This window comes from Xiphophorus couchianus, chromosome 6 (genome assembly GCF_001444195.1).
Source record: "Xiphophorus couchianus chromosome 6, X_couchianus-1.0, whole genome shotgun sequence".
In the NCBI taxonomy this organism is placed as follows: Eukaryota; Metazoa; Chordata; class Actinopteri; order Cyprinodontiformes; family Poeciliidae; genus Xiphophorus; species Xiphophorus couchianus.
The window spans coordinates 3,894,008-3,915,450 of NC_040233.1; the positions used below are offsets into that span (position 1 = coordinate 3,894,008).

Below are 21,443 nucleotides of genomic sequence, written 5' to 3' on the forward strand. Positions count from 1 at the left end.
TTCCCCATTTACTGAACTGAGAAATCTGACCAAACGAATCCCAAGAAAGGACATCAGATATTTGATCTACTCTGTCCACATGCATTCCTAACATTACTCAAGTGTGTTTTAAATGAATAGGGCTGGTAGTGAAGTGCTCTACACACACTTAAAAGATTCATGGATCCACTCTGCGGAGCGGCATCAGGGCTCGCTCGATGACTCGCCTGGAGTTGATGACGATGCACGTCAAGCGGTCTGTCCTTTTTAAACGCAGTGGATTTAAACACTCCCAACGGCGAGACCACTTTCACTTCATTAGAATCGAATAAAACGTGTCGGTGGAGTTACAGCAAAAAAATAAAAAATTAAGTTTCACCAGTTACAATGTTTAGCACAAATGTTTACATTATTCTTTAGATTTTTTGGACTAAAAACATTGCAAGTTGTGTGTTTTGAACGTGCAGTCGTATTCTATATGTGTTCCGATGAGGCTTGTTTGCCACATTAAAGGTACCTTTTGAAAATAACCTTTAAACGAGTCAAAAAAAAATTTATAAGCCCATATTTCTATGGCCAAAATTATTTTTATTGTTTTGACCTAATATTCTGAGCTTAAATTTTTTTTTTCACAAGCTACAAGTGGAAAATCATATTAATACCACTAATCTGTGTGTATTTAATCTACATACTTTTTCCACTTAATTAATTTGGCTACTAAAGTAAATGCTCCTTTTTATGATATTCCAGTTTATTTAATGATTATATGTATAGCAAGAGAGATTGCAATAGTCCATAATCTCAATTAAGGTTAAGCGTATAGATGGTAAATAAGAGTTGCCTGAGAATGGAGCCTTGAGGAACCTCGCATGCAATCTTACAGATTTCTAATTGCCAAATATTGCAAAGTAGAGTAGTAATAAATAAAGATTCATCATGACAAGAACATAAATATTTCACCTGAACCTTATTAGAGTCACTAGAAGACTTCATTCATAATGTTACACTTTAGGCAAAAAAAAAACACAGCAGCCTTTTTTTTTTTAACACCAAAAACATTTTATATTCATGAGGTTCAAACGAGATACGAACAAGATGGCCACTCTCAAACTCAGCCGAGTGCTGCTTATTTGCCGAATTGAGATATTTCAGATGAAAACAGATGTTTGCCTGGTCAGAGTTTGACATGAAATGACAGGAAATGGGTCTGAGCAGATCCAGAAGCCTGCCGCCTGAATGCCTGTAAGGGTGTATAAAAACCAAACTATGCATTGCGAACGCACACCGCTGCACAGCGTTCAGGAGGCAAACACAGGGGTCAAAGCAATCTCCACTTCCATTCTCACTGCAACGCCACATGTGCTCCCAAAGCGGAAAAAGCAATAGAAAACCGAGCGTGTTTGTGAATTAACATATTGACAGTGTCAGTGGATGCCAGATGGATTATGGAGAGGGGAGGACAAAAAAGAGAGAAGAAAATAAGTTGAGTCAAAGAAATTGGAAAAAAAAAAAAAGAGGATAGTGATTGAAACAAGATTCTCTGCTTAGTTAGTAGGAGCAAGAGAGAGAGAGAGAAAGGAAAAGGAGGTGGGCTGAACATCAGCCATCAAATACGGGAAATCAAAGCGTCAGACCAGTCCGGATTTAAAAGTAACGCAAAGAAACGAGGAACAGAAAAAGGAACCTGGAGTAACATTTTCTTCCAAAGTATCTTGTCTCATTTTTGCGACAGGCTCCTCAACCTGGAGGTGAGTTTATTTTATTTCATTCCTCACATTAATCTCAATGACATGCCGAGTGGGTTATACACAAATCCGCTGTGGGAAATCCAAGCAAACGCTTCTCTGGAGTCTTTACAGCGTGGAGCACAAATTCTTTAAAAAAAAAAAAAAGATTCATTTGACAGCATTTAAATAATCAACAGGGTTTTGATTTGTTTTTGTGAAACTGAACTTTTTTTTATGTTAATTCTAACAGCATTATTGGACCTTTACAGCTAAAAATGACATGAAGTTGTGTTGAACATATTGTATTAATCACCTTAAAGTGGCTTTTATCTAAATGCTTTAAATAAACACACACTGCTGGAGGTTAGGAAGCAACAGTTTGAATCATTGAAGTGGTGATTAGTATTAGGGTCAGTTAAAAGCAAATTAGAACAATATATCATTTTTTACAGATGTAATACTGGCGTGGGACAAGATGGCAGGGTTATTGAATTTAACATGATTTAAATAAATCATGTATTAATGTTAGACATCCAAAGTTTTGGAAAGTCAAGGATCATTTTCAAGTAAAATGATGAAACGATGACCTTTTTTCCTCCCCTCTCATCTGGATTCAGGTAAAACAGGTTTTGTCAGGATGCAAGATTGATTTGGTTTGAAATGTTTTGATTGAAAAGGTCGATTTAAAGCAGGGTATGTCACAGCTGATCATTTTTATAGAGTTTAATAGGTTCGTTTTTGCATCCGGAGGGTTTAGCAGCCGGTCCCTGTGGGAATATCCGGTTCTGCTGGTTAAAAATAGAGATGATCTACAAACAAGTCACAAAAGCAGCTGATGTGGACGACGTTGCAAATATTTTGGACAAAAAAGGGAATTTCATCCAGCATGTTCAGATCAGCCTACCAATTAGGATAGAAGTATTTTATGTATGAGCTATTTTTTTTTATTAAGAAGCCAATTACAATAAAGAAAAACACATTTTTAGTTTGCATATCTTTCAGCACTGTGTTCGGCTGATGACGATACGGAAATGAAAATCAGACAAGCAGCTTTCTCGTCGGAGAAACGGGGAGAGGCGCCGAACGCGGCGGTCCCTGAGCGAGTTTCAGCTTTTCCAGTCGTTAAAAACAGAAGAGATCTGAAGAGATCTGAAGAGATCTGGTCTTAGTGTTTTACTGAGCTTCCAGATGGAGGATTAAAAAAAACCATTTGCTTCATCTGCTTCTCTACTGCTCCCTACGCACAGAGCAGAGGGCAGGACTTCCAGCTGATTGTCATTCACAATGTACAAGAAAAAGAAACGCATTAAAAACTAAGAACACAAAACAATAAATATAAATAAATACAATAAAAAGATGATTGTACTTATAAAGTAACACTATGTAAATACTGTTATACTTTTAGTGAATAAACGGACAACACTACTTTTAGTTGTGTTTGTAAGATTAGATCTGCCATGTGAAATTAATATGGAGGGTTTTTTTTTTTTACTAAAACAAACAGTTAATGCTGTGGAAGCATTAAACTGCCAGAGCCATGAAATACATTCAGGAGCAGCAATCCGTTAGAGGGGAAAAGTTTCTCACTATAACGAGTTACAAAGCTGGTTAAAACGAGAACGTTTCTGGTTAGAATAGCAAAACTCATAAAAACGACGGGCCTAAAAACACAGCATCGGAGGGAGGAGGGGAGCCTATCCTCTTTTCTTTACCCTTTCGCTGCTCAGCTCTCACTCTTTCAGCGGCTCTGCTCGGTGGAGCTCTGCTTTGATTAGGTTGGCAGCTTTGTGGCCAATCACAAAAATATGGACCTGCACATGATAATGATGTGAACAAGTTTGCTCCGATGTCATTTTCTGTCTGCTGAGCCTGTTGTGCCATGTGGACGTCAAGTGGACATACAGTAAACAGTAAATATTGTAACTGGACTTTGTGGTCTTCCATTCATTGAAAATTGTAAGTAGTGAATTGTGAAAAATTGTAATTCTTTACCTAAATTTGTTGTAATGATGTTATTAACCCCCCCACACCTCCCAATGCAAAACTGTGATTTTTCGACAAAGATTTGTAATGCAAACGCAGCTAGTTTCTCCTGGAGACAAATTAATGGAGACAATGTACTTTGCATTGAATGAATTTAACAAGCTCTAAAGTTTTAATGATTGACAGTCAAAAATGTCTTCTTTCTCTTTTCTCCCTTCAGACTTATTAAGTGAGTAACCCACCTGCAGTTGCCAAGATGTCAGAGCTGAACTGCTCTCTCGCTGCTCTTGTCATGACCGCTGCCACGGTCTTCAGTGACATGGGCTGCCCGGAGATTGCTGTGATGTGTGGGATGAACATCTCTTGGGTCTTGGCCAATGCCACTGAACAAGATGTGAGGGAAATGTGTCTGAGTGAGGAGGAGTACCTTACTCTGCAACTGGGGCCAGCAAAGTCCCCCAGGTTTCTTCCTGTGTGTATCACCTACCTGGTCATTTTCATGGTGGGTGTTCTGGGAAACTCCTTGACCTGCGCTGTGATTTTGCGCTACAAGGTGATGCAGACCCCCACCAACTACTACCTGCTCAGCCTGGCCGTCTCGGACCTGCTGGTGCTGCTGCTTGGCATGCCGCTGGAGCTCTACGAGATGCAACAGAACTACCCCTTCCTGCTCGGGGAGGGGGGATGCTACTTCAAAATCTTTCTGTTTGAGACGGTCTGCTTCGCCTCCATCCTCAACGTTACGGCCCTCAGTGTGGAACGTTACGTGGCGGTGGTGCACCCCCTCAAGGTCAAGCACCTGGCAACACGAGCTCACGTCAAGAGGGTCATCTTAGTGCTGTGGGGGCTGTCCATGCTGTGTGCCATGCCGAACGCCAGCTTGCACGGGATAGTGGTGCTTCCTCCACGGTTTGGACGAGAGTTTCCCCGATCTGCCATTTGTAGTACGTACTGAATGCCAAACCCATTCATTCATTTTTAACACCCTATTGGTTCTGTGCAGCTACGACACTTTATCAGTTGAAGGCGCCATGATGGATGTGATAAGTGAAGGACAGTAGTATTGAACAGAGTGACTGCGATTGTTTTTCCAAGTTGTTTTTCCTAGTAAAGCCATGGATTCTACATGTTCAAGCTAGCTTGTCTATGGCAGTAGCAGACCTAGTATTTACAAAAGTCGGAAATAGCTAGCTTAGCATACCTGCTCTGAATGTAATTTTGATTTGATCAAATTGCTGACTTTGCCTGACCTAACGTTACATAATTTATAGCACTATGCCATTAAGGAAGTTTCTTCTCAAAAGTGTACGAAAGTCTAGATGCTAACCAGTTTTTTTTAATCCATGATATAGGCTACATTATGGTGTGGCATTTTCTCCATGGTTACTAATGATTAGATGAGCATCTTATCCATAAAGCAATATTTGATTACATGCTAAACTTACCTACTTATGAAGTATATGTACGTTAATCTTCTGACCTTGTAAAAGGTGTTTCCTGCAAATCGGCAAAAACACCAGAAACTGCCAGTTCTTACAATTGACGGCCGCTGTCCATCACCGTCTTATTGACTCATCAAAAGGTTTCCATAAAAAGACAAGTTTGGATTGCATCATTGTCTGTGCAGGTGACCACGCAGCGCCCTGTGACCGTTTTTACAGTAAAATCAACCCTAACAGCAATACTAGGCTACCAGCCGTCTGCTTTTTGGCAAGATTTACAGGAGCGCATAACCTGTTTTGACGTCCGTCCTTTGAGGAGTGGGCTGCTTTCTGAAGAGCGTAATGTCATGTGGAAAGAGTTGATAGTTTGAGGCACGACTAGAAGGCAGTAGCATTCTTCAAGTTATTTGTTAAGTTTTAAAACCTGATATTTCTGCTTCTGAATAAAAGTTTATTCCCATGATGCCTCCATGCATGATATCGTGATCTTAGCCAATCTGCTATTTCTCACTGTTGCCTCTCTGTCCCTAGATGTGGTCAAGCCTGCCTGGATGTATAACATGATTATCCTGGTCGCCACCTTGGTCTTCTTTGCGCTCCCTTTGCTGATCATTAGCATTCTTTACCTGCTCATTGGCCTGCAGCTGCACAGGGAGAAGGTCAGGAACACGGCGGCAGCTAATGGCGACAGCCTTGGACCCAACTCCTTGTCCAGATCCCACAGGCAGAGACTGAGCAAACGCAACCTGCAAGTCACCAAGATGCTCTGTATGTGTTGTTTTTTTTAAAAAATGTTTTTCACTAAGTTACTTAGCAAATGAAAAAAGGTAACATTTTAAGCGACGTTTACTGTTTAATTTTTTACAGAGCCCCCTAGTGGACATGAGGAAATAGTTTTTCTTTTGCGTTACGTCGCAAAATTTTAGGATTCCCACGCTCTTTGCACCTGCCGCGCTGACGTCACAACCGCATGCGCAAATGCGGCTCTCTTTTTCCGCTTTGAGTTACCATGACAGCTAGAAAAGACAAAGTCGTATTTCAGACGCAAATAAAACAATACTATGAACATTGCTGTCTTTCTAATATAATGGGCTTTTAAGTTTTCATGGATTGCCAAACGATCCTGAATTAAGAAGATGGTGGCTTGTAAATTAACTAGTCGTTACCAGTTAAAGCTAACGCCGCACAGCAAAGTTTACAGCCTTCACTTCAACCCGGATCAACTTCTTCAGCCTAAAGAAGAAGGTAAAGGAGCCTCCTGTGTTATTTCCATGGAATCACTTCTGTATTCAGCCTGAAAGAGAGTTAATGGGAACGAGAGAGCAGACCAGAGCCAGACAGCCGAGCTACTGATCCGCCTGAACACACTGCTGTAAACACCGTCCTGCTTCACAAGAAGCATGCAAAACTAATAAAGCGAAATAACACGGAGACATTAAGGAACACGGCCATATTTTTCTAAAAGCAACAACTTTGAACCTGAACAGTCAGCTGAACTAGAACTCTGACACCAGAGCTGCTCTACTGTTAAGCTATGGGCTTGTTGTTCCTCAGGCTTCAGAAGCAAAAAGCCTGAACCATAAAATCCCCGTTACTTGGTCTCTGACACTAACGACAATAAACGCACGTAATATACTTGAAAACAAGGTAAAAACATTGTCCGTTAATGAATGATGGAAAATGTTTAGATACTTAAATAGCACATTTTTACAAGACAAATGTCCGAGAATATTGCCTACTAGCATAAGCTAATGCTAATGTTAGCCACAAAGTTTAAAGAAAGTAAAACTCACCTTCGTATCTGTGAATGTATAACGAGGCGAACATCTTAAAACCTTTCTCCAGCTTACTTGTTGGGGTTTCGGATCGATGTTCATCATTAATTGTTACCTTGGACAAGCCCTGCAAACACCCAGTGGAAAGAGCCTTTTTCAATAGATCGGAAACGATTGAGCTGCTTTTCCCCGAACGCGGAAGCTGAGGTGCAAAGAGCCCATAGGTTTTGCGTTCTCTCACGACAATGTAGTCACATCATATGGCATCTTGAGTTATGATAGTCTTCCTGCTACAATATGAGGTTTTTTGTACAGTGTTTTTCATGCATGTTAATATCTCATTTCAAGCTTCTTTTAGAATCTTTTTCTTTAGGCTACAAATGCATCATAAACTTATGTGCTACATTCAAAAGCAAACCAGGTCAGTCAGGGCTTTCCGTCCCTCTCAATAAACAGAAACTTTGCGTGAGGAGGAAAGAAAGAAAAATGACATTTGAGCTACATGGACTATATGAAATGATTTCTGTGGGGTAACAGTTTGTACTGTGTTATTTTGTGTTGGTAATCCGAATGGTTAACAAAGGGCTGTTCTTATGTCTCCACCACACAAACAGACAGTTAATCAGATCGACTTTCAACCAGTTTGTGCAGCAAAGAGTCAAGAATGTAGAAACATGTTTTCACTTGAAGGTATTTGCACTTTTAAAACAATATCCGTTATCACTATAGGATATACTATAGCATTTTTGCTCACTTATTGCGAGGGGAGTGCAACCGTTTTGCGAGGCAACACAAAAGAAAAACGTTCGTTGGCAAATTTAGTCCTAATCCGCCCGCTCGGTGTTTTCCAGGCGTGCTGGTGGTCGTCTTCAGCCTCTGCTGGGCTCCCTTCCACGTGGACCGCTTGATGTGGAGCTACATCGACCCGTCGTCCGCTCGGCACCAGGCGATCTTCGAGAGCGTCCACATCGTCTCCGGCGCCTGCTTCTACCTGAGCTCCGCCGTCAACCCCGTCCTCTACAACCTGATGTCGACGCGGTTCAGGGAGCGGTTCGGCCACATCACGTGCCGCGCCAGGGGCTGCCCGGCGCGTGCGCACTTCAAAAAGAGCCGCCGCGGCACCTCGAGCGAGGAAGCGCACAACAGCAAGAAATGGACTTAGCGGCCCTCTGGGGGGGGGGGAGTTCACGGAAAGTTGTCAGAAATAAATTGGCAAAAGAAGTAACTGAAAAAAAACAACAACAACAAAAACAATGGGGTGTAATAGGAGTCACAATTCGTTTATATGGTAATTTAATGAGCACCGAACTCCTCTGGAGGATTCCGGGCTGACCACCGATGTCATGATGGCTCCAAATGAGGGGAGATCTGTTCATTGCGCCACCAGAGCTTTTAAAAAGAAATTCCACTATCAGCATCAAAGCTGTAACCTATAGGCAGAAAACCTAAAGACTCTCTGCGTGCTTACAATTCTATATTTATTGCTCATTATTGTGGTCCAAAAACACCCCGGAAGTCAAGCAGGAAGGATTTTACTTGTCACTGAACCGTTGTGAAAGCAGAGAAATAGACTAAAATGGGTGAAATGGCAGGTTTTCCCACATATTAATCTGCACAATTTAACAAAAGAAAATAGGGGGAAAAAAGAAATAATAAATAAGTGTGCACACCTTTAAGTTAATACTTTTTTGAAGCACTTTTTTTTGGACTGTATCAGTATCTTCTTATAAGGTGCTGTTACACAGTCAATAATGAACACTTGTTTTATGTCGTAAAAGAAAAAAAATTTAGCTTCATTTTCCAAAGTCATGTTTTCATTCATTTACAAATGTCACTGTTTCAAAGTAAATAAACAATTGGCAAGTTAAATATTAAGCCCCAAGCTAAATATTTAACTCCAAATTAAAAATGTAGCTAGCAAGCTAAATATTTTTGCTGAATATTTAGTCAGTGGGTGAAATATTTAAATATAGATTCAGGCCTAAATATTTTTGCTCCAATATAAACATTTATAAATGAATGAATAGCTAACATAGTGAAAATAGGAGTTTGAAAAATGCAAAGTATTTTTTTCTCTCTTTTGACATGCAAAATAAACCAAATAATTGGTGTTGATTTTTGACTTAAAAATTAACTTTACAAACGGCATCCAAAAGGTTAGAGTCTATTAACATCCGACATCTTGACTTTGTTGTTTTATGCTCTGCCTTGTGAACGTTCTCCGTTGCAAAGTGTCTTTTCCTCTCACGCACTGATTGGTTTGTTGAAGGGCTGAAACGATTCCTCAAATGATTCGAGTACCTCGATTATTAAAATTCCTCGAGGAAAATGTACCTGCCTCGAAGCTTCGTTAATTTATGTTTTATTATTTAGCGCACGTGTTCCGGCCGTAACATTATTTGCGTTGCACGGAGCTCCGACTTCCGCCTCTGAGTCATTTATGAAAGCTAAGTGTTAGCGGCATAACGTCCAGTTTTCAAGTTCCGCCCGTGGGGATTTTATTGATTAATGATAATGCCCAGGTTTTCAACGTTTTTGGGGGACCAATAAGCATCCTTACAATGACTGGCGCGTACGGCAGCCTTTCTCCTCCGGGAGCTGCTGGTTCAGAGCGAACGGCAGGAAGAGGCTGCAGGAGTATTTATACAGGTGAGCGGATAGACTGAACACGGCGGACGGCTGAGTAGTTGATGGTTACAGTGTAAGTGTAGCTTTACGGATGAACCGCACAATAAATTTCATATGCGGCGGTGCATGGCTAGTAGATGAGTTTCTGAGTGTGACGAACGAAGGTGCCATAAATATCCCGTATTGCTCCGCCCTGTTCTTACTTTCATCCCCTTGTCTACCGGTCCCTGGACTTACGTTCGTCTGTCCCCTGGTCTATTTCCTCCCCTCCTCCCCCCATCTAACGTTCGTTCACTCGCCTGCCCCAGCCCCAGCCCAGGCCCCCCAACTCCAGGCGACATTTCCCGTATTCTCAAACCCAAAGCTTGACAGGTGTGGGGCAACGTGAGAGTTCATCTATTAAATTGACTGAAGATGAATACATAAACTAAAAGCTGGAGCATAGACATTTTATATAAGTGTATTTGTGAGCCTGCCTCTGTATTATTAAATTGAACAGAGCTTTGCAGCCAACGTCATGGCGTATGACGTTTACGTCTCGCGCAGTCGCTCGGCGCCATCTTTAAAGGCCACAGACCAAAACAAACTTTATTCCGGCGTTTTCATTGCGCTACTGACCGCAGTGAAGTTGTTTTCAAGGAGGATATTGGCTATCCGTGCTCCGCAGAGTAAGGGGCGTTTAGCTCAAGGTTAATCCGATTTCTGAAAACTAATTCCGGCCAACTGTTCTCTATCACTCCCTCCTCAAGAGCTTGGAGGTAAATAAATGCCTTGTGACCAACTGATACAAAAAAGTGGTAATTTGTGCTATTACACGAGGCACACTATTTTCTATTCAAATTTTAAGTCATATTCAATATTTTTAAATAATTTTAATATTAAATATGTTTTCTTCAATAGCTTGCCCCATTAACTCAAAATCAGTGTGAAATTGTTCTGCTAAATTATATAGATGAAGCACACTCATCTTTATTACATTTTGACCCCGTTTAAATTTTTTTTAACTAGTTTTATATTTAGAAAATATTTTGAAAAAACTGTTCATAAAACCTCAGATGATCATCACATTTGTTACCTGTAATGTTCAATTACGTAAAATTCAAACAGGATCAATTTCATTACATGTTCACTTCTTACCTGAAATATGTTAAATACAACAAATATTTCCTTAAAGTGTGATTTATTTCATAACCTTTACTCGTCACCTTTATCGTTTACACATTAAATGTTTAAAGACGGGCTCTTTCATCTGGTTTGCTTGTTTACATTAAATGTTTACTGCAAAATGTCTGATTACATAATTGTTTACTTTAATCACATAGTCTTTCATTATATATATGTTTATTACCTGAAATATTTTAAATACCAATTTTTTTACTTAAAATGGGATTCATTTCATCACCTGTTTAAACTTGAAGAGCTTGAATCAAACGTTTCATGAATGTTTACCACATAAAATTATGAAATGAGAGAAAACAGCCACTTCCAACTGTACACACGTTTCAACATGTTCCTCTTTGGGAACATGAACCATTTGTTCCTGAAGAACAAATGGTTCTTCAGGAACATTTGAAGAACCATTTCAAATGTTCTTCAGGAAGATCTTTGTAGAACTTTTCTTCAGATTAACTTAGAAAGTGAGCTATTGTTGTTACAGGTTAGTTTTCTAAACTACAAAAAAGCAACTTTTAGGGAAGCTCAAATATGAAAAATTGGACTGATATTGATATCCAATAGCAACACCGGTGTTATGCCAGATTTACCAATATTTTTAAAAAAAATCCAATTACTCGATTAATCGTAAGAATAATCGATAGATTACTCGATTACTAAAATATTCCTTTACAGCAGCCCTAGTTTGTTGCTTTGGATGCTTGAGGGGTCCAATGGACCCCGTCTTTTAACCCTTGTAGGATCTTAACATTCTGTTTACTCCCCTTATCCTACGGGCCAAAAATAACCTGTCCGACCAAAAGCCCCAAAATAAAACTGCTTTTTTGAATTTGAAATCCAAAATCTATTTTGCATGATGAAACAATCTGTTATTTATCCATTCATCTTAATTGAATTCATGTTTTAATCATGTTTTGTTTTTTTGTTACACAATACAAAAGGACGATCGACAGTATTGCACTTTTCTTTTCACCACAAAGCAAATAGAAATGTGAAGTTACTACTTCTGAATTAACTGTAAAAAGAGAAAAGGTCAACAATTTGTAACTTTTTTTTGTCAGCAGTTCAATATTTTATATTTTTTAGGAAGTGAATTATTAAAATACTTCTCTCATAGCACAACATGTGCTTGATTTGGTGAACAATTTTGTTGAACAACATCAAAAGAAGAGCATAAGATGTTAAACATTTTATGTTTCAACACCTATACAAGCATTTTATTGCTCTTATGTTGCATAAAATGTTGAAGATTTTCAATGGAAGAATACATTCTCCCTAATTTGGAAATTGTTTTCCACCAGCGCGGTTGGTCTTATGTTCTATTACCCTTATTGGTTTTGCTGCTGGTGTAACTTGGAAGTCGGTGCTTCAGAATGGTACACAAACGTCTCTTGTAAAACGTCCCAGTTAAAGGTGCTGTTGGAGTAATGAGATCTGCCAGGAGCTCTTCTCCCGTGACGTCTCCTGAAAGACGCAGATGACAAACTGCGAAGAGGAAAAGCAGTTCCTCTGGATGGAAAAAAAAAAAATATGAGGAAAATGCTTCAGCGGGTCATGCAACAGGGAAAGGATGAAAATGAAACGCATAGATGATGTCAGATGAGAGCGTAGACAAAGATTATCCAGCTACTGAGTGCTGACAAATGGTTTTGTAATGATGCAGCATTATGGGTGTGCCACATCAACGCTAATGAAGACCAATCTCTCCCCAGTTTCCGTCCCCAGTAACGATGGTAGAACACACTGCTCACGTATATTGGCCCTGCAAATTGACCTATTTAAAACACCGTGTCTCTGTATCACCCAAGTAATGGCATTCACTCAAGCAGACGGAGCCATTTACAGCAAGTACCAGGGGGAGTATGTGTGCGCGTGTGTGTGTGTGTGTGTGAGCAGAATGGTGCTGTGAGAATTAAAGAAGCCAGGCCAAATGAAATGTGTAATCTGCTTCATTTCACTTCCACCGGAGGATCTGGGAACGTCTTTGAGCGAAAAGCCGTAAAAGTCCAGAGCTGGAAACAATAAAAAAAAAATTGTAATAAAAAAAACCCGTTGATGTGAAACATCATCCCAGCGAAACGTAAGCAGCTGGTCGGAGGCTGTGCAGATTATCTCGGTCGCAGCGGTTGCTGGATTTCATTCATTACAAGCGGAAGAGCGATTCAAAGTCATCATAATGACGTTTTCTGATGAGTATTTCAGCTTGGATTTAGAAACTTCAATAAAACCTGGTGAATTGGTGAGATTACAGACCAGAAGCAGCTGTAGAGATGGACATGGAAAGGCCATGGTGGGTTTTGTACAATGTTCATTTCACACCAGAGTAATGATTTTGGAGGCGATAATGCAAAACCACCCTGAAGACATGACAGTTACGGAAGATTAGATTCTTTTGCCAGTAGGACGAAATGATTTGCTTTATGGTAGGTGTGAGGATAGAGGTTAATGCACTGCTTGAACAAGAATAGTTAAATAGTTCAGTTAACTTTTCAAACTGCTGTAAATTCCCTGCATTTTATTTGGGTTTAATTAATATTTTTGAGTTGAAATGTAATTTTGACATCTAACAGACACTTAGAGCACTTCACGGGGCTTTTTAAAGTAAGCATTGTTACGTTTTCTAAGAAAGTCATGTGACGTTATTATTGGTAATATTTCCCATACTGGCTCTTGTCAGCATGACGTTGTTGGAAAAGCAACGTCATGCTTTTCCAGTGATGGAAGCCAGTCAGATGTGCTCTGTGTCTGGTATAAACACAACTCTGAGTTGTCCATCTGAACAAAACTGCACAAAATTTAAAGATGAACTCTTGTGAAAATAAGAATCAGCCGTATATGAGCTACTTCTCAGTGCAACACTGGCAAAAACGTCAATCAATGTTGAGATGATTTCCTGCAGGCAAAGTTTCAGAAAGAGCAGGAGTTTCTCGAGCAGAGGCACAAGTTCAAGATATTAACATTACAAAGTCCAATTTCTTTAAGGCATATACATAATGTTTATAACAACTAAAGCCAACACAGTTATTTGATTGTGCTATGAAGTGATTCGACTCTACTGGACAAAACAAATACTGCACCTTTAAGAGGAAAAGCTTAAAATATATATTTCTTCAGGAGACCAGATATGAAAAATTATAAGTCATGTCCAAATTTTAATTGAACAAACGCAACATTTACTTCAGCAGTGCCAACAGGGTACCAGAAGGATTAAAGCATCACCGTTAATCCCTCTAGTCTAGACAGATATTCCATAAAACTGTAGAATCCCCAGCTTCAACGAGTTAATATTTAAAAAATATCTATAGAGAATATGCAGTTTTTTTTCCTCTGAAACAAGGGGAACATGAGGGGATTCATATTTTAATTAGCAAACTGGTTTCAGTTGCAGCGCCTCCTTTAGAGACTGTTTTTATCCACCGCTAAGACTGCAGTTAATTAGGCTGGACTGGAGAGGGGGTTGTTTTCTTTAATTACATATGTGCTGAATGAAAGCTCGCTCCCTAATTGGACTGAAACAGGATTCCTTATATAGACACACGGTTTCATATCAGTTTGTGTTTGACGAAGGAGTATTTTTTTTCCGCCCATTAATTGTTGTTGCTGCCAGTTATTCATGTTCGTTTAAAAAAAATAAAAATCAATGCTATTGGTTGGGATTGACATTTAGAAAACACAAAGGTAACATATATGCTACTTGTATCCCCGTTTTTCTCTGCTCTAAGTGTAAACCTCTTGTTCAGAGACAGAAAGAGGTCACAGGAAGCTGAAGGAGCAACAGATTGGATCGCTCTTTGCCAGCCAGAGGAGAGAACGTCAACAACTGAGGACTGAGTGTGTGACCAACTAAACCTCTGTGTGGACAACACCATCCCCACCCGAACCGTGAGATGTTTCCCTAATAATAAACCCCGGATCACTGTTAAACAAGAAAAAAGAAAAGCCTTTGAGGAACAAGACGGGGAGTTTCTGAGGATTCGGGAGGAAGCTGGAGAATAAACTGCAGAGGAACAACATCAGAGACGAGTGGACAGAGATGAAGAAGATCACAGGCAATCTTTCCAACCCACAGACATCACCATCTACTGTAACTGAATATTTTTTTTAATTAATAAGAGTTGCCACAGTGTCTAATTTCCCTTTGGGGTCAATACGGTATTTTTGAGTTTAAGTGACTAGAAGAATTAACTTGGTTGGGAATAAACTCTTAACTAAAGAATCTGTGATGCAGTTCCTCAAATTAACACATAAACACAAACTTCTCTATAGTTGATCTGTTTTTGGCAAACAGAATCATACAGGCCAAAAAATATAGATAAAAAATAAAACACACGTGAGCTGTAACAGTGAATCCAAAGGCGGCATCAAAACAATACAGAAACAGGCTTCTAAAACATATAAAATTAATACGTATATATAAAAAAAAAACATCCTGCAAAATAGTTTGTATAAGCTGGTAGAGTTAAAAGGAAATAAAGGCACAACATAGCATACTGGATGGCTTCAGAGATAAGAATAAACATCCACAGCATAAAAGACATTAAAAAACGAACCCTGAGGGAAAATGTAAGAGATGGAGCTCATCAAACATTTCCTCTACATTCTTTCAAGCGCACCATGCTTCAGGCCTTTTTGGGCCAGTACTTCCTCTCAAATTGAGCTACTTTGAATTTCCGGAGGCAGCCTTTGTAGTTCATGTAGCGGATCTTGCCGAAGACCGGCCTCTCCGCCCAGCCCTGGTCATGGATGCCGCAGATGGACCACATGCAGCCTGCGGGACGAGACATCCGGCAGAGGAAGAGAAATAGTGAGAAAATGAGAAACAAGTGGACTCGACCTGTAACAACGGTCCTGCTTTTTCTCACCGACGAAGCCGTTGGGGTCCTGACCGTCCAGCTCGTAGCGGTCGTTCAGGTAGAGCGCGATGGAGAGCGCCTCCTCTGGCGAGCAGGTCCACTCCAGGATTTTCTTGGCCCAGTACATCCTCAAGAAACCGTGCATCTTCCCCTCCACTACCATCTGGTACTGATGGGGAAACAACAAGTGTCAAAGGTAATTAAATAGTTCAAATAAATGATAAAAAGAAAATGCTAAAAATTACATATTCCCCTTCACAATTATACGCTAGTTCTTCTATGCTGTTTTGTAAACTTTTAGTTGAATACATTTTAACATCTGTGTTGAAGTTTTAGTTATCGACTGCTAAACATTTTCCAAGTAGATGTTTTAATTCATGCTCTTATTTTGAAGTGTTTACGTAGCAGTTCCATTTCCTCTACTCATGATCTCTCTCTTTATTTCAAAGAAACATACAGACCAAAATAAAACACAGACAGTGGAGAACAAGATAAACATTAAATACAATGTTTAATGTTACTTAATGTACATTATCTATGTACAATAATTTTGACACCATGCACATAAAATATGTACATGGTGTCAAAATTAAATTGGTCATCCAGGGTTGTAGTCTTTCAAGTGCAGATATGCAGTAATAGCTTGCCTCTTAGATATTTAATGTGGATTTTATCTTACCTGAGCTCCGTTCCATAACTTGTCGTGTGTCTGTGCTTTCTCCAGCTGCTCCCGGGTGTAAATGTTGTCCCTCTTGTCTTTAGCATGGTCCTTCAGGGTCTTCTGGGCCCACTCATAAGCACCTAGAAGCCACGGCCACAATCCAAGATCATAACAGAAAACTTGAGTTCATTTTTACTGAATTCATTCGGACAAATGTTTGCCGCATCACTTCTACCGAGACCCCTCCCCCATCCTACTGACCTTCCACTTTGTCGTACTTCTCGTTGTAGAAGCAGAAGTTGTCGGTCAGCTCCCGGCGCACCACCAGCTCCTCGATGAAGGCGGCCACAGACTCGCTGGCGTTTTTCCCGCAGCGCCGGACCTGCAGTGCCACACGCTGGGCTGAAAGCTGGCCTGATCAGAGGAATGGCACAGAAACTTATGTAGTCGGAGTCGCATGAAGTGAAGGCCATCGGTCTGGACTTAACGGCTCCGGTGAGATCGGTGAAGATCTAACGGAAACATCTCTTGCCTACCGAAGCGGATCCACGGGGAGAGCTGGCTGAGAGCGGCCGTGTTGGGGTCGTTGCGCTGGGTGGCGAACAGCTTCAGGCGGACATCGATGAAGGACTCCAGCATGGCCATGCCAGCTTCCGAGCCGGGCTTGGCCCACTGAGGCTCCCCTACTGTTCTGTCAACATCCAGGGAGGCCAGGGTCTGCTCCCAGTCTACAGGCTGAGGCAGAGCAAACGGGTCAAGTCAAAGCAGCACACCTGACAGCCACAGAAAACATGAACGGCCTATTTAACATTTAACAGCATTTCAGTTGATGTCTGGATTGCTGCCAGGCTGTGGAGTCTGCTGCCGCAGATCTAGTCAGTCTAATTCTATGCTTTGTGCTCTCAGTGAAGAGAAAGCACAAACACGTGCTTTATTATTTATTTTACGTTATATTTAGAATTCCTAATAGCACTTTCTGAGCCATTTGAAAGAAAGTTTGCCAGAGTTACGTTTTTTTACATGTTTAACGAAGATAGTCAACCTGCTGCAGCAACAACAAATTGTTTTTGTTATTTTCAGATTTTTTATTATTTATTTTACATTGGATGTTCTACTCCTAATTGAACTGACTGAACAAATTATGGTTGTTTTTACATGTTTGACCAAAGCATGTGAAGCTGTTGGTGTGTTTAATTGTGCAGATATCAAATTAATTTTTTAATTCTGTATATTTATGTCTTTTGGTTTAAAAATAAGAAGTGTGTTTTAAGTCAATTAAGCTGTTTTTTCTGTATTGGATTGGTATCGGCCGACACTGAACCTCAGATATTGGAAGTGAAAAATATATCTGCTGGTATTTCCACAGTGTTTCCATACTCTTGAGCAGTATTTTGCTATTTTATATGCACAAATATTCAAGTACGTTTTATTTTATCCTATAGAAATATAAAAAATATGTATATCTGGGAACTTACTTTGGCTGTTCTCGTGGCAGTGTGTTGGTGTTTCTCTACAGGAAGAAAATCAGTGAGGAACTCAGGCAGAAGTTTGGTGATTTTTCCTCTGATGGTTCTGGCAGCGTACTCCAGCTTGGGTGAAGCTACCCAGCAGGGAACAATGTTATGGGCATCAACCTGTCAATAAAGGGCAGAAATAGCAGGAGACGGTGGAGACAATACAAATGTAGCTCATTTTATACCGTAGTTCAACACAAAGTAAAGAATAATTGCAAAGTGGTATGAAAGGAATACATAGTCATTTTTGTTTCCAATGAAAACATAAAAATCGGGTGTGCATGCGTGGCCACAAAACGTATCACAATATAAGTGTTTCATATCAGTCGATATTGATAGTTGATTCGTTTTTTTGTTTCGAAATACTGCTGAACTGGTGGCGTGACCTTTTCCTGTTTTATCCAAACAAGTTGCTCAACAGGTTGTTGCTAGGTAACCAAAGAGCCAGTGAGTTATTTGATGCCACCAACCTAGCTTAGCTGACTGTGAGAGGTTGAGTGGCTAAAGCCTTTTCCTCTGCCTACATCCCCCAGAATGCCATGCGGTTCTGAATGGGAATTCAGTGAAATTATTGAACGTTCCATCAGATTTTTATGTCCTGGAAAAAAATAAAAACGATTTACTGCTTTCCTTCCACTGTACTGTTATTCACTTTGTGTTGATCTTTATTATTAAAATCACAGTGAAAGCATTAAAGTTTGTAGCTTCGATGCGTCAAAGCTGTGCGAGTTATTTTCTGCGTGCTCAGCTCTTCCAACCTGTATGAGGGGGATGTCCTTGGAGAGCTTCTTTTTGACGTCGTTCAGCCACTGCTGAGGCTCTCTGAGGGGGGAGAAGTCGGTCACCACGGCGCCCAGACCGCGATCAGACACGAAGCCGGGCAGCACTTCCCCCGGAGCCCCGCGCAGCAGGTGGAACTGGACGTTCAGCCGCTTGCAGTCCTGTTGGACGCAGACAGGAGAGCGAGGCTGAAACTCACAGTTCCTCAGCAGCCTGCCATCTGCAGCTTTTAATTAAAACGCCAAACGACTGACTCTTCCAGAGGTGTGCTCACTGGCAACAGGTTTAACTCAGTTACATAAACTCTGCTGTGGTTAGTAGGACTGAGGAAGTGTGAATGCAGCCGTCTGCTTCCCCGGTTCAGATCACAGTCGAAACATTTTCAGTGGGATTAAAGTTGGGCTCATTAATGTTTTTCTGGTTTAGAGTGGGGTGGAAAAGTGTTTGCCTCTTCCTGGTTTTCTGTTTTTTTTTTTGCATGTTTATCCACAGTTTAGTGTTTTAGAATATCACTGATATTTAAATCTACTGCATATTTATTTATATAAACAGAATAAGAAATTGTAGAGTAAGGGACATATTTACAATGTAAGAAAGTAATACTGTACTGTAATTAATATTATACATTAGCACCGATAGTATGTGTTATCCTGTCTACTATATTTGCCAAACAGGGACGTGATATTTTGAAATGATATACTTTTATAAACAAGAGCTTAATTTATAGGTTTTGAATGCAACCAAGTTAAAATTCTGTCATACCGTAATTGATTTTCTTAATTTCATAAAAATATGCAGTGCATTCAAAAAAAACAAAATAATTGCCACTGTATAAAAAATGGTATTGTTTTTTTTTTTTTTTTTAGCATCATATCAAATTTCAAAGTTTCAGAATGTGACAATCCCACTTTATGTTTAAGCAGACAGCTGCAAATTTCAGGACCAGGAGCTCCTTTCTTAAAATGAGGACGATGCTGATAAACCACAGCAAATTATCTCTACTGATCAGATATCCAGGGAGGATTATTGAAATGCTGGCGGAAGACTGCGAAAAACATGTAGTTGACTTATGACATGCAAAGAGACATTTAACTGTATTACAAAGGGTGCATGAATATCTTTGAGAATGTATAAATAAGTTGAACTCTACGGATAAATACGCAATGTTTACTGCTGCCTTCACAGGTAGAAAAAAAAGTTAGAATTTCTCATTCTGGGCCGATTTAGTGAAAAAGAAAATAAATTCGCCCGGCTAAAATAGTTGGCTGATTTGAACCAATTTTTCTTGTTTTAAGCATCTTGATGCAACTAAATGTTTGCACTCGTTTGATCTATTTTGTGAAAACACACAATCAAAGTGGTACCGTCGCGACTTCTTGCAGTCCCTTCAGCAGAAAAGCGTAATGTCTCAGTGTGGACAGCTCCGATTTCGGGACCACCAGACAGAAACACACGTGCAGGGGGAGCCCTTCCTTTGTAGCCAACTGTTGCGCACGGATCAAGGCCCAGTTATCTTTATTAGGGTAAGACAGGAGAAGTGAAAACATAAGAGTAGAATACACGTCCTCATGAGTCTGACAGATTGTTGTGTGGCATATTGTCACCTTGCACCCTCTGGTCTCTCTGCATCCAGTACAGCACCCCCTCCGAGCCCTGCTTCATCTTCTCCGTGTCGGTGAGAAACCGCTGGCGCTTCTCGTTGAACTTCGTGTCCTTCGTGTCCTCCCTCTGCCGCTTCACCAGGCTCTGCAGCCAGCCCGCGGCTTTCTCCGCCTTCTCCAGCTTCGGCTGCTTGGCGCTGGGCTCCTTGCCTCCCGCCGCAGTCGGCGCCTTGCGTTTTTTCTCCGACATGGTGACTCCGCCGAATGAAGCGAAGAAGAGTTTCGGTCTGCGAGCCCGACTGGGGAGTCGCGCGAGCCTCGGGTGAGATCTGAAGGAGGAAAAGCGCAGAGAAAACTGGAAGCGCTCGCGAGCAAACACAAAAGAATTAGCATGAAAAGCGGATACATTAATTGGCTAAACGTGCACAGGGTGTTAATGTGTCTATCAATGAACCAAACGTTCATCCATACAGCACCAAAAATACAAACCTTTTCCACACACGGAGCAGCATACACGGCGGAAGCCTTCAGGACTGGCGGCCTTTTTAGGTGCAGTCAGTCGTGAAAGCTCATTTTAATGGAAGAAAGACAAGGAAGCAAACAGAAAACAGCCGCTCACGTAACCTCCTCCGCTTTACACAACCACTTACATGAGCACGTTGGTGGCAGCTTTCGTAACACTGTTTTCATTGGATTTGACTACACGTCCCGTCATGCCTCTCTGAGAAAGCTCCAGCGGTCATCAAGTATGGCAAGCTCATTGTCTAATTACTCGGTGTCCTTGGCATCAGTATTGTATGGCAAGATGGCTGTAAAAAATACTTACCCTTGCTAATTTTTAGAGTATAATTCGTAGAAATTTGACCCGCATACAGAAGAATTAAATGTTTAATTAAATAGAGCGCTCTTATTTAGATTAATATTTTGATCACACATGACTAAATCAAACTTTATATATTATATCTAAGAAATGCTGAGTCACGACTTGTGATTCAGTTAAAAATGTAAGATGTTATGAAGCATTGTCCACAATACTTATCTGGAAGACTTATATTAGAAAAAAATGGTGCAAGAAGTTAGAAAAGAGTTACATTTCTTTACCTCTATGAATATAGAAAACACAAAGGAAAGTTATTCAATTTCTAGGCAGAAGAGGACTGTACGCTAAAATTCAGATTTAAATCCCCATCATATCCACTGCGTAGCGGTAGGTGGCAGTACACACTTGAAAAGCCACAAATAAACCACAAAGAAGCGATAGATAGATAGATAGATAGATAGATAGATAGATAGATAGATAGATAGATAGATAGATAGATAGATAGAT

The 21,443-nt window shown here is 40.4% G+C and overlaps 2 protein-coding genes across 3 annotated transcripts; one reads left to right on the forward strand and one right to left on the reverse strand.

Moving 5' to 3' along the window:
• The first annotated feature begins 1,581 nt into the window (after window positions 1–1,581).
• On the forward strand, window positions 1,582–8,068 carry LOC114146054 (neuromedin-U receptor 1-like). The gene is made up of 4 exons (XM_028019793.1): window positions 1,582–1,727; window positions 3,910–4,633; window positions 5,663–5,899; window positions 7,758–8,068. The coding sequence occupies exons 2-4, from the start codon at window positions 3,946–3,948 to the stop codon at window positions 8,066–8,068; spliced, it is 1,236 nt and encodes a 411-aa protein (XP_027875594.1). The 5' UTR covers window positions 1,582–1,727; window positions 3,910–3,945.
• Window positions 8,069–13,839: 5,771 nt separating this feature from the next.
• cpdp (CPD photolyase) lies at window positions 13,840–21,002 on the reverse strand. 2 transcript variants are annotated; one of them, XM_028019508.1, is made up of 10 exons: window positions 20,606–21,002; window positions 20,120–20,445; window positions 19,880–20,028; window positions 18,494–18,676; window positions 17,697–17,855; window positions 16,758–16,956; window positions 16,483–16,635; window positions 16,240–16,361; window positions 15,570–15,729; window positions 13,840–15,475 (listed from the first exon to the last, which is right to left on the reverse strand). In XM_028019508.1, the coding sequence occupies exons 1-10, from the start codon at window positions 20,626–20,628 to the stop codon at window positions 15,327–15,329; spliced, it is 1,623 nt and encodes a 540-aa protein (XP_027875309.1). In that variant the 5' UTR covers window positions 20,629–21,002; the 3' UTR covers window positions 13,840–15,326. The 2 variants fall into 2 exon arrangements, with proteins under 2 accessions (XP_027875309.1, XP_027875310.1); XM_028019509.1 differs by having other exon boundaries at window positions 20,120–20,471; window positions 20,606–20,994.
• Window positions 21,003–21,443: the final 441 nt, after the last annotated feature.

Coding starts and splice junctions, on each gene's coding strand:
- LOC114146054 (XM_028019793.1), top strand. CDS start 3,946: ATGTCAGAGCTGAACTGCTCTCTCGCTGCTCTTGTCATGACCGCTGCC. Junction 4,634..5,662: donor TCCCCGATCTGCCATTTGTA/GTACGTACTGAA, acceptor CTCTGTCCCTAG/ATGTGGTCAAGCCTGCCTGG. Junction 5,900..7,757: donor GCAAGTCACCAAGATGCTCT/GTATGTGTTGTT, acceptor GGTGTTTTCCAG/GCGTGCTGGTGGTCGTCTTC.
- cpdp (XM_028019508.1), bottom strand. CDS start 20,628: ATGCTGCTCCGTGTGTGGAAAAG. Junction 20,029..20,119: donor GAGAGACCAGAGGGTGCAAG/GTGACAATATGC, acceptor ACCCTAATAAAG/ATAACTGGGCCTTGATCCGT. Junction 16,957..17,696: donor CTGCCACGAGAACAGCCAAA/GTAAGTTCCCAG, acceptor GCTCTGCCTCAG/CCTGTAGACTGGGAGCAGAC.